General features: G+C 45.5%; 1 protein-coding gene across 1 annotated transcript; it reads right to left on the reverse strand.

Annotated features, from left to right (window-relative positions):
* Positions 1-602: 602 nt before the first annotated feature.
* LOC104995245 lies at positions 603-1939 on the reverse strand. Its single transcript, XM_010849013.1, has 3 exons — positions 1877-1939; positions 1277-1533; positions 603-901 (listed from the first exon to the last, which is right to left on the reverse strand). Exons 2-3 carry the CDS (start codon positions 1493-1495, stop codon positions 755-757), a joined length of 366 nt encoding a protein of 121 aa, XP_010847315.1. The 5' UTR covers positions 1496-1533; positions 1877-1939; the 3' UTR covers positions 603-754.
* Positions 1940-13180: the final 11241 nt, after the last annotated feature.

Below are 13180 nucleotides of genomic sequence, written 5' to 3' on the forward strand. Positions count from 1 at the left end.
CTCTCACTTCAGACCACAGCTCAGATATCAGCTCTCCAGTGAGGGTTTTCCTTGTCATAAGTCCCTCTTCCTACTCTCCCAATGTTTTTTCTTCTTCATAACGTTAACACTACCAGAACTGTGCTGTCCAGGACAGTGGCCATTAACCATATGTGTCAAATTTAATTTAAATTAATTATAATTAAGTTACATTAAACACTGAGCTCCTTAGTTGCACTTAGCCTCATTTCAAGTGCTCAACAGTCTCGTGACTAGTAGGTACCATATTGGACAGAGTGGATTACAAAGCATTTCTATCATTGCCAAATGTTCTGTTAGACAGAGTGGACCCAGAACCATCTTCTTGCTTTACATTTTACCCTTTTTTCTGTGTCCTCTCAAAATAGAGCAAGTTCTATGGAGGTAGATCCCTCATCTCTTGAATCAGCACTGAATCACTAAGGCCTAAAACTGCCTGACACAGTAGAGTGGTTGCCCAATAAATGATTTGCATTATTCACTGAATGTGTAAATAAGCCCCCTGGAACTCTGAAGTGGACATGCAGGGGCATGAGAACATGTGTGCACACACACATACATACAGATTAAAGGAAAGCAGAAACTTCCTCATAAACTTTATTGCTCTCAAAAACCCAACGGTGGGGAACTTCCCCCCAGTATAGGTAGGCTACTGATGTTCAAGTTCAAAGGCTCCAAGAGGACCCATGAGGTACAGTTCATAACTTTCTGAGGGAACTGAACTTTCAGGATGATCTCATTCTTGCTGCTTTATGGCTCTGATAATAATGGAGGAAATAATGAGAGTGGAGCCCACCAGGATGCTTGAGATGCTGAAGCCCAAGGCCAGTCTGGAATTTCTCTGTGCTTTCCTCTGGTCCCCAAGGATGTTGGCTTCACGGGTCTGTGGGGATGAAGGCAAGCTGGTGGCAGTGTTTCCAAGGAGAAAGGGGATGAGGGAAGGGCATCCCTGGGGAGAGGTGGGGTGTGAAAGACCAGTAACAGCGGTGTGGGGGTGTAAAGTGCAGGGGTCAGCACCTCAGTGGAAAAAGGAAGAAAGAAGGGAGCCAGGATGAGGGTGTGGGTCTGGGCAGAACACAGGAGTGGGGAGCAGAGAGGGGGCTCCTGGGGAGGAACAAGGGCAGCTACGTAGTGAAGCAGGAGTAAATCCCCCAGGAGGAAGAAAAGGGGATTGTTAGGGAGGAGCAGGAAGGTGGGATGGGACAGAGAAGGCAGATCTGGGGGCTACAGGAGTTGGTGGTAGCTGAGTGGTGCCCACCTTGAAGGAGAACAAGAGGGCCGGGACTGCCAGCAGAATGAAGAAGAAGAAGGAAGTGATGGAGAGAAACAAATAATCTTTCTCCGGGGGATTCAAGGGCACCAGGATGACTGGCTGCATCGGGTAGACCTTCTGCATCGGGTGGACCTGCTGCAGTGGGATAACCTGCACTGGAGCAATCTTGGACTCTCGGTCCTTGGGGTCAGTCTCAGTAGCCATGACCTTGGCCGGAGGAGGAGACGCTGAGCAGGTGCAATCTGTAGACGAGGGAAATGGGACCCAAAGAGGGGATATCTGAGTTCCCAAGAAATGAAGACTGTCCGAACCAATCCCTCTACCCAGACAGGCACTGAAAACGAGACACTGCCCCAAACCAGGGGGCAGCACACCAAACCAGAACCCACCATACCATATATGTGCCTATATAACAGTTTCGATTGGCCCTATAGCACGATTCAACCCTCCTCTATCCTCTGGTAACTCCTCTGTACCCTGCCCCATTACCCACTCCGTATCTCCCTCTAACTACTTTCCTCCGCTTAACTCTCCCAACATCCTCCACATATACACACTTAAATTTTCTGATAACCCATCACAAACCTAGTTAACGTGTCTAGGACTTCCCTTCACCTCTCAGTCCCGGAGGCAGTCTCTCGGGGATTTGAGTTACTGGGCGTGGTTTCCCTACTGACCACCACTGCATTATGATTGGCTGTTCCCGTATAGTTGTGCCGCCCGTGCTCAGATCCGGCTTCTGATTGGTTCAGTGTAGGTAAGTGATGTTACCTAGCCAATCCCCTTTCTTCTTGACTTCTTAATTGATTCCGTGAAAAACTGGACTAGGTATTCGCCCTTTATGTTGTCGTTCCCAACTTGAATTCCTGATTGGTTCAACATACAGTGTGTGGGTCTTACTTCCAGATTGAATCTGAGTGCAAAAGGCCTATTGATATGCCTACAAGGAGCCTATTGAACACTAGACTTAGGCTGGGCACTGAGGACGGTGTAGTAACTAAGTCAGACAAGACCATGGCTTTCCTGGAATTTACAGTCGCTGGGAGAGAAGGGGAAAAAACACCCAAACAAAAAGGTTAAACGATTTAATGGAAGATTAAGACCTACGCGGAATAACTAGAACGGGGAGGGAGAGGGACTCCCAGGGCCCACACGGGACTGCGGGGTGGGGTTGAATAGGCAGAAAACGTCCCTCTGAGAAGGAACATCTAAGCTGAGACCTGAAGTACAAGAAGAGCCATTCCCTAGAATATTCGGAGGAAAGAGTTTCAGGCAGGGGGAAGAGCAAGTATTCATACAAAGGTCCTGGGGTAGGAAGGAGGTTGGTAAGAACAGGAACAGAAACAAGGGCCATGAGGCTGGACTCAGTGATAGATCAGGATGCATAAACAGACACACAACTGCACATATTCAAACACACACACAGTCTGCAAGCCAGCAAGTCCTCCTTAGAGTTTTTCACTTTGACGGTTTCCTTTGAATTAATAGCCTTGTATGTGGCGCTGGTGCAAGAAAGTGAACTGCCCGCACTCATCCCCTTGAACAGAGGCTGAATGATCGAAGGATGCCTCTGTTGCTGGTTCCTTGGCTTAGAGATTCTTAGGTTGAGTGTTTCTTTTGGCTTTTCCAGGCCATCAGAAAATAAAGCTGAGAAAATTGTAAGATGTTGAGAACCCTCATGATTCCATATTCAGCAGAGTGACCCATATTGAAAAGGTCTCATCTGTGACCCACTTGTTCTCGTTAGCTTTCCTGGTCTGTGATGATGGAAGGGAAATGTGCCTTCACGATGTTTGCTTTGGGAGAACTTTGGGGATGGGACCAAAGCCATGATTGAGAGTGACAGCCTTCCAGTGACAGCCCATAATGTCATAGTATGGAAGAGATGCAGAGGGTGGGGGCTGTCAGTAAAGCATGACACAGGAGAGCGGCAGGAGCTCAAAGAATAATCAGCCTTGATAGAGAAAGCCAGAGATGGAACCTCCAGGGGAAGAATTGGACCTAAACAGTGTTTTTTAAAGCATGGTCCTCTGACCAGCAGAGCCAACATCACCTGGAAATCTCATTAAAAAGCAAATTCTTGCCCACCCCCAGACTTTCTGAGTATGAAACCCCGGTGGTGCCTGAAATCTGTTTTAATACACCCTCCATGCAATTCCAATGCAAGCTAAAGTTTGAGAAATACCAGACTAGAGGAATGAATGAGAAAGTGTGCAAGTGCCAAGGACCCTCTGAGATCTTCACTTTGAACCCCGGACTTTGTCTTTAGGAGGTTCTTTGGGTTCTGGAAGTACAGAGGCTCTTCAGCTTAGGGTTTTATGTCCAAAAACAGTGGGAAAGGATAACATAATAGTTTCAAGGTTGTGGCCATCAGCCATTGGGAGAATCTCCTCGGCTTTGCTCTAAGAAGTGGGAGAGGTCAGCCAGCAGTTGATGGGGCAGTAGAAGTGAAGGAATGCCATCAGAATCTTCTGGAGGGCTTCTTGAAACAGTTTTCTGAGCTACATCCCCAGAGATCGATTTAGCAGGTCTGAGATAGGACCAATGAATTTGCATTTCTAACAGACCCCTAGGTGTTATGCCTCTGACCCTGAAATTGCCAGTTGAGATTCCCCTCTGGTAGCAACCTCTTTCATTAGGTTGCCTGGGGAAGAGGAAAAAGAAGCAGAGCTCCCAATTTCTGAGGTTGGACCTAGGGAAAACCAAGGACAGGGTAGGTTTTCTACATCCCCCACCAGCAGAGCAGCAGATTAAATACACCAAGATTCTACCTTTCATGCATGTTCAGTTGTGTCCAGCTCTTTTCAATCCCATGGACTATATAGCCCACCTGGCTCCTCTATCCATGGGATTATCCTAGCAGGAATACTGGAGTGGGTGGCCATGCCCTCCTCCAGGGGATCTTCCCGACCCAGGGATCGAACCGGTGTCTCCTGTGGCTCCTGCACTGGCAGGCAGATTCTTTACCACTGAGCCACCAGGGAAGCCTGGGTAAGATTTGTTGGCAACCATTTTGCATGTTAGAGAATTCTTGGAATGGGGGAAGTCTGACATCCAAGTTGTTATTCAATGGATACTACACTTTTTATGAATACTAAATTTAACAGCTGACAAAATTTAACAGTGATGACATTGGTTACATTGTTATGAGATTTATTTGAATTTTTATGAATTCCAAATATTCAGTCAATAATTGTGAAGCCAATTTGTGTACGTGTGTATTTGTAACTCAAACTTTTTCTATGAGCATCCTTTGGACAGCCAGGTAGTCAAACCAGTCAATCCTAAAGGAAATCAACTCTGAATATTCATTGGAAGGGCTGATGCTGAAGCTCCAATATTTTGGCCACCTGATGTGAAGAACTGACTCATTTGAAAAGACCCTCATGCTGGGAAAGATTGAGGGTAGGAGGAGAAGGGGGCAACAGAGGATGAGATGGTTGGATGGCACTATCGACTCAATCGACATGAGTTTGAGCAAACTCCAGGAGATAGTGAATGACAGGGAACCCTGGCATGCTTCAGTGGGGTCAGACATGACTGAGTGACTGAACAACAACAAGAAAGCTCATTCTGGCACTGTGTCCAAAACAGAAGGAAACATTTGCCATTCTCTTCATAATGGGTACTCAGGAGCATAAGTTTGTTGCCTGCTGCTCCCAAGAACCTCCTATCTAGCCTGTGAAAGGAACCTGCCACCAGCAGCCTGCAAAAGAACATTGTGACTCTCCCAAGAGACCTCAGAAGTTCTCTAATTGACCATCTAATTAGCTTAGGGGCTTCCATTGAATTTGTGGAAGAGAAGAGTTCTTTATTAAAGAGAGAGGTCTCTAACTGATCAAGTCAGGAAGCAACAGTTAGAACTGGACATGGAACAACAGACTGGTTCCAAATAGGAAAAGGAGTATGTCAAGGCTGTATATTGTCACCCTGCTTATTTAACTTATACGCAGAGTACATCATGAGAAACGCTGGGCTGGAAGAAGCACAAGCTGGATTTGCTGGGAGAAATATCAATAACCTCAGATATGCACACGACACCAGCCTTATGGCAGATAGTGAAGAGGAACTAAAGAGCCTCTTGATGAAAGTGAAGGAGGAGAGTGAAAAAGTTGGCTTAAAGCTCAACATTCAGAAAACAAAGATCATGGCATCTGGTCCCATCACTTCATGGGAAATAGATGGGGAAACAGTGGAAAGTGTCAGACTTTATTTTTTTGGGCTCCAAAATCACTGCAGATGGTGATTGCAGCCATGAAATTAAAAGACACTTACTCCTTGGAAGGAAAGTTATGACCAACCTAGATAGCATATTTAAAAGAAGAGACATTAGTTTGCCAACAAAGGTCCATCTAGTCAAGGCTATGGTTTTTCCAGTAGTCATGTATTGATGTGAGAGTTGGACTGTGAAGAAAGCTGAGTGCCGAAGAATTGATGTTTTTGAACTGTGGTGTTGGAGAAGACTCTTGAAAGTCCCTTGGAGTGCAAGAAGACCCAACCAGTCCATCCTAAAGGATATCAGTCCTGGGTGTTCATTGGAAGGACTGATGCTGAAGCTGAAACTCCAATACTTTGGCCACCTCATGCGAAGAGTTGACTCATTGGAAAAGACCCTGATGCTGGGAGAGATTGGAGGCAGGAGGAGAAGGGGACGACAGAGGATGAGATGGCTGGATGGCATCACTGACTCAATGGACATGGGTTTGGGTAAACTCTGGGAGTTGGTGATGGACAGGGAGGTCTGGTGTGCTGTGATTCATGGGGTCTCAAAGAGTTGGACACCACTGAGCGACTGAACTGAACCCTACAAAATTTTAAATTAAATTATTTTTTAAATTATTTATATATATCAATAATTTTAAAATATTCAACAAATCTAAACTTGATATACAGTGCATGCATGCTGCATGCTAAGTTGCTTCACTTGTGTCTGACTCTTTGCAACACTATGGACTGTAGCCCACCGGGCTCCTCCACCCATGGGATTCTCCAAGCAAGAATACTGGAATAGGTTGCCATTTCCTCCTCCAGGGGATCTTCTCTACCCAGGGATTTGAACCCGAGTCTATTATGTCTCCTGCATTGGTTATTTACCACTAGTGCCACCTGGGAAGAATCAAAATAAACAACAAATTTGTTGGTCCATATAATTAAATAGAAAATTTAATTCAGAGAAAAACAAGAAAACAACAACACAAGGAAAAAAGTATTTAAAAGGTCCAGGAGATCTAATAAATAATAGGTAGGAATCTTCAGAAAAAGAAAGGAAGTAACAAGGTAATAATAAGACATAATTTTCCCAAGCTGGACCAAATACTGCTCGTGGAAAGAATTCACAAAGTTTCTGACAGAACGGTGCACAACACACACACACACACACACACACACACACACACACACTCCTAGGCTTGTTCTGGTGAAGTTCCTGAATTCTAAGAGTAAGACAAACATCCCAGGAAGTCCTAGACAGTTCCTTAAATGGAGAGGCAGGGAATTCCCTGGTGGTCCAATGGTTAGGATTCCACACTTCCACTACAGAGGGCACAGGTTCAATCCCTGGTTGAGGAACTAAGATCCTGAAAGCCTTGAGATGGGGCCTAAACAAAAATTTTTTTTTAAAAAAGGAGAGAGAATTAGGCTGGCACCAGACTTACTGCCATCACTGAGCATGGACATGAGAAAATGGCTACAGACCATCGAGACAGTGACACAAAATATTATCCCTAGTAAGATTGTTCATGTGTTCCAGTTATGAAATCTTTTTATTTTATCCAGGATTTAAGTTAACCACTCATGTATCATACCATAGGAAGTCCCGGAACTCTAACCCAACAAAAATTAAGACATCTCAAAATACAAGACAGAAAGGAGACAGAACAGTGGTAAGCAAGGTGTGTTTGTGTATGTTTTGAAAGCTGTTGTGAAAGTGTTAGTTGCTCAGTTGTGTCCGATTCTTTGCAACCCCATGGACTATAGCCAGCAGGCTCCTCTGTCCATGGGATTTCCCAGGCAAGAATACTGGAGTAGGTTGCCATTTTCTTCTCCAGGGGATCTTCCAGACCCAGGGATCGAACCTGGGTCTTCTACAATGGCAGGAAGATTCTTTACCAACTGAGCCACCAGGGAATGTATAGATAATCAAAACAAATGGGTTCATGTTGATGGTGAAACTGGACATTTGTAACCTGTGTTCCTATTTTTTAAATCAGAGAGATATGTTCTCTGTCATTTCTCCCCTAAAACAAAAAGGGAGATAAAAACATGGATTCCAGGAACTAACAACTATAAGAAAAAGTGTGACACCCTAGGAAGACTGAAGGCTGCCTCCAGCTGGTGTGGAGTGTTCATAAGGTGCACAGGTGGCCACAGGTGGTATGGAGCAGAAAGTGGCTGGAGGGGCCAAGGCTTAATAAATTGAAGGAAAGGTCAGCATGCATGGAGGAGCCAAGGCTTAATAAATTGAAGGAAAGGTGAGCGTGTATGTGTGTGTGTGTGTGTGTGTGGTTTTTGTTTCCTAAAGGTAACCTTTGAAGTTTTAAAGTATTTATTTACTTATCTGGTGCACTAGTTCTTAGCTGTGGCCCTCAAGATCATCAATCTTCATTGCTGTATGCAGGATCTTTGACTGCGGCATGCTAAGTCTTAGTTGCAGCATGTTGGATCTAACTCCCTGACCAGGGATTGAACCTGGGCCCCTGCGTTGGCAGCGAGGAGTCTTAGCCACCAGGGATCTCAAGTTCTCTCTTCTTTTTTTTTTTTTTTAACTTTTTGGCTGCACCATGAGGCATGCTCGATCTTAGCTGCCCAACCAGGGACTGAATCCACACTCCATGCAGTGGAAGCACCAGAGGGTAATCCTGGAGTTTTAAAAACAATTTATTGAAGTATGATAGGTCCACCCTGACTCAAAGAATCTGCCTGCAATGCAGGAGGACCCAGGTTTGATCCCTGGGTTGGGAATATCCCCTGGAGAAGGGAATGGCTACAGACTCCAGTATTCTTGCCTGGGAAATCCTGTGGACAGAGGAGCCTGGCGGGCTACCGTCCATGGGGTCACAAAGAGTCAGACATGGCTGAGCAACTAACGCATCACTGAAAAGTGCACGTATCAGAAAGGTACAGCTCAGATCTTTTCCAACTGAACTCATTGGGTGAAAGTAAAAGTGAAAGTGAAGTCACTCAGTGGTGTCCGACTCTTTGCGACCCCATGGACTGTAGCCTACCAGGTTCCTCCCTCCATGGGATTCTCCAGGCAAGAGTACTGGAGTGGGTTGCCATTTCCTTCTCCAGGGGATCTTCCTGACCCAGGGATCGAACCCGGGTCTCCCGCATTCCAGGCAGACGCTTTAACCTCTGAGCCACCAGGGAACTCCTTCACTGGGTGAATACACACCCAATGTATTCTGGCATTCTACTGTTTATGGGCATTTGGGTAGTTTCCAATCTGGGTTCTTAGGAATAAAGTTGCTATGAATATTCTAGCACAAGGATCCCCAACCTCTGGGATCTAATACCTGATGATCTGAAATGAAGCTGATGTAATAATAATAGAAATAAAGTGCACAGTAAATATAATGCTTGAATCATTCCCAAACCAACCCCTCCCCTTTCCCAAGTTCATGGAAAAATTGTCTTCCATGAAACTGGCTAGCACATCTTTTGGTGTGTTAGCTGTTCTAGCACATCTTTTGGTGAATATATGTACACATTTCTTTGGGTATAAATCTGTGGATGGAATGGCTGGGTTGCCAGAAGGATGCTTTTCAGATCCTGCTCTTGACTTTGATGTAGTTGCCTTGAGGACGTCATCGGCTGTACCTTTAGAAGTCGGCAGCAACAGTCCAGGCTGGTGGTGTTCATGGAAGAGTTAGGGAGTAAACCCCTCACCTTCGAACATTCACTCACTCCTCTAGCCTAGTGCTTTCAAACTTCCAGAACTGAATGATTACAATTCAGAGAGGTGGCCTCCTTCTGTGCTGCTCTTCCTGCTGGGGGACAGAGGAGTGGGGGACAGAAACTAGTGGTAAGCATGCCTAAGACTCTCTCTTGGGGCTCAGCCATCTGCTGCCTCCTAAAATTCACCTCTACTTGCACAATTAGAAAACCCAGCTAATCCTCCCAACGTTTGGAACTCTACACATATGTCCTCAGAGACGAATTATTAGAACAAGATGGGCTAGGAATTGGAAATCACCATGATCAGTTCACAGAGGGGAGTTATTGACAAGTAGAATGCAGGGCATTTGGTGTTGAAAATCTTCAGTATTAACACATTTTCAAGACCTAGAGGTAAGAAGAAGTGTGGTATCAAAATGTTTGAATACGTATGCACATGGAAATGCATAAAGGTAACTGAAAGAGTTCAGAGAAGGCAATGGCAACCCACTCCAGTACTCTTGCCTGGAAAATCCCATGGATGGAGGAGCCTGCAGTCCATGTGGTCTCTAAGAGTCAGACATAACTGAGTGACTTCACTTTCATGCATTGGAGAAGGAAATGGCAACCCACTCCAGTGTTCTTGCCTGGAGAATCCCAGGGGCGGTGGAGCCTGGTGGGCTGCCGTCTATGGGGTCGCACAGAGTTGGACATGACTGAAGCGACTTAGCAGCAGCAGCAGCAACTGAAAGAGTTACAATAAAATATTGTCAGCAATTACCTGGTGGCTCAGCGGTAAAGAATCCACCTTCCAATGCAGGAGACATGGGTTGGATCCCTGAGTCAGGAAAATCCCCTTGAGAAGGAAATGGCAACCCATTCCAGTATTCTTGCCTGGGAAATCCCATGGACAGAGGAACCTGGCAGGCTACAGTCCATAGGGTCCCAAAGAGTCACACATGACTGAACAACTAAACAGCAACCTACAAGAGGGGGAAAGTGATACCAGGACCAGCCATAACATGAGCTTTTTTGTGAGAATATATTTGTGTGGAAGTTGTGCAAAAAAAAAAAAATTCTATGGGACTTCCCAGGCAGTTCAGTAGTTAAGACTCCAAGCTCCCAATCCAGGGAAGAGAGGGTGGGGGTTCGATCCTTGGATGGGGAGCTGAGATATTGCATGCCAAGGCACTGCCACATGGCATGGCCAAAAATAAGTAAAATTAAATTTTAAAATCTCAGGTAAAGAAACAGTTTTAATGATCCAGAGGAAAAAGAGAATAAAAAATGACCTGGCCGATTTGGCCACGGGGGAATTCTGTTGAAAGCAGTTAGAGAGTTCTGGAGGGTCTGGGAACAATTCGTGAAGGGGCACATAGATAACTGAGCAAACAGAACCAACGGAGGAAGGAGGAGAAGGAAGGTGAGGAGAAGCAGGAGGAAGAGGGAGAAGAGAAGCAAAAATCAGAGGAGAAAGAAGAAGAAAAAAATCTGAAGGAGTCCAGGCAGATGGGTTGCTTGGCTGTTGAGTTTAAAAATTAGTTCAGAGTATGTAATCACCATAAGTGGCTTCCCTGGTGGCTCAGACAGTGGGTTCAATCCCTGGGTCAGGAAGATTCCTCTGGAGAAGGGAATGGCAACCCACTCCAGTATGCTTGTCTGGAGAATTCCAAGGACAGAGGAGCCTGGCGGGCTACAGTCCATGGGGTTGCAAAGAGTCGGACACAACTGAGTGACTAACGCTTTCACTTTTTTCGCTTTTAATCACCATGAACCACCATGCTCAGTAATGGAGCATACTTACACAGGCCTAATGAAATATAATCCCTATAAATTGAATAAAAATGGTAGTCCCGTTCTGCAGGAAGTAGAGGGGAGAGAAAAATGTGTAGGTATTATATCTGTGTGTTTCATTATAATAATTCAACTGATGATGTCTCAAGATAGAATAGACATTTGGGGTTTGTTCCCTGGTGGCTTAGCTGGTAAAGAATCCGCCTGCAATTCGGGATACTTGGGTTTGATTTCTGGATTGGGAAGATCCCCTGGAGAAGGGAATGGGTACCCACTTCAGTATTCTGGCCTGGAGAATTCCATGAGCTGCATAGTCTATGGGGTCGCAAAGAGACACGACTGAGCAACTTTCATTTTCACATTACATGTTGGTAAATACCAGATGAATGCCTGAGAGTGGAATGCAGGTTGGGGGGAGTTACGAGCTGAAGCAGAGAAGACTAGTTGGCTTTCCAAGTATTATAGCACAATATGACTTTTTTGGATTTGGCTGTTCACCCTGACATAGGCCATCCTGACTCGACATGGCTCTGCAGATGAATGTGACAGCCCCAGCTTAGGCTGGTCTGGGGAACGACAGGGATGGCTGACGCTGACCATCCAGAGCCACCGACACAACAGATAAGTAGATATAATCTCCTTTCCCAGACACACCCATAACATGGAGCAGTATTGCACAACAGCATTGTAACAGCTAAGGTCAAGGTTAACCATAGACTAGCACTTTCATTCTCTCCTTCACTCATTATTTTCCATAAACCTTCCACGACGAGTCTCTTGTTGGGTATGATTTTAAAGCCGTAACCCCAGATGTCTAAGCAATGTAACTCTATTTTCCTGCATTTACACAGGTTAGGGTGGATTAAGTTATGGAAATAGGCGGATCATATATAACATGGAACAACATAGTAGTTTATTCTCTGCTCCCATCATGGGAGGCGGTAGGGCAGTAGTAATCTTAGGGAGGTAATCTTAAAGTGGTAGTCCCTAAGATTCAGGGACTGAGGCAGATGGGAGCTCTTCCATCTCTATAACACGTGACCTTCAAATCACCAAGGGTATCATTTGCCCAATCAGCTAGGGGAGGAAGAAAAAGACAGAGTGCCTGTGCAGGAGATGGGTTAAGGCCAGGGTTATTTGTAGCACACATCATTTGTGATCACATTCCGTGAAACCAAAGACAATCTCATGGCCACGCAGAGGAACCTAGGAAATGTGACTGAGTCATGCTCCCAAGAAGAAAAGGAGATGGGCATGGAGAAAGAGTTAGCGGTCTTTCCCCTAGCTTTTCAATTTGTTTCTACTGATAATTCCCATTCCCCTTGACTGTGGAAACTTAATTCCACTAAGCCTAAGGTTTCTTGTGCATTTAGGGTTGTCCGTGAAGCTAGGGCCCCAGAAGAAACCCCTGAGTGTTGTCGATGGGATCATCCTTGATCTCTATTTTCATTCATTCTGGATGGTGATTGTGTTGTCCCTGGTTTCCCTCTGACAGTCATTGTCACTCAGGCACTTGGCATTCTGTAAGCCTCCACGTCCTCCTCACCAAGCTGGGACATGAAATATCCTACTTGGCTGTCAGAGACCATTTCTTCCTAGACCTCCACACCATACAGCATATTTTCTTTGAAATCTTAAAGCCTCTCTAGGATTTGTATGTGCAGTGGGAATATAAGTATTAAGCAGGGTCTTTGACACCCTGCCCCTTCCTGAGATGAATGTTATTAGGGGCATTCTGATGGATATACTGGCATCTAGAGACACGACTGGAGAAGGCAATGGCACCCCACTCCAGTACTCTTGCCTGGAAAATCCCATGGACGGAGGAGCCTGGTAGACTGCAGTCCATGGGGTCGCTAAGAGTCGGACACGAATGAGTGACTTCACTTCACTTTCCCTTTTCACACATTGGAGAAGGAAATGGCGGCCCACTCCAGTGTTATTGCCTAGAGAATCCCAGGGACGGGGGAGCCTGGTGGGCTTCAGTCTATGGGGTCGCACAGAGTAGGACACGACTGAAGCGACTTAGCAGCAGTAGCAGCAGAGACACAACTGAGCGACTGAACTGAACTGAGTCTTTCTCTACTTCCTTATTCCGTAAATAGGCAGCCATTTTCATTTCGGGATTAGGGGAGAGGCAGTCCTGATCAGCTCTGCTGGCAATTCGACTATTTAGTTCTTGAGGTCTTTCTTTCCTAAGAGTTTGGCTTTTAAATCTCA

The sequence above is a fragment of the Bison bison genome, unplaced genomic scaffold (genome assembly GCF_000754665.1).
Source record: "Bison bison bison isolate TAMUID 2011002044 unplaced genomic scaffold, Bison_UMD1.0 scf7180017864280, whole genome shotgun sequence".
In the NCBI taxonomy this organism is placed as follows: domain Eukaryota; kingdom Metazoa; phylum Chordata; class Mammalia; order Artiodactyla; family Bovidae; genus Bison; species Bison bison.

Coding starts and splice junctions, on each gene's coding strand:
- LOC104995245 (XM_010849013.1), bottom strand. CDS start 1,495: ATGGCTACTGAGACTGACCCCAAGGACCGAGAGTCCAAGATTGCTCCA. Junction 902..1,276: donor CCCTCTTGTTCTCCTTCAAG/GTGGGCACCACT, acceptor TCATCCCCACAG/ACCCGTGAAGCCAACATCCT.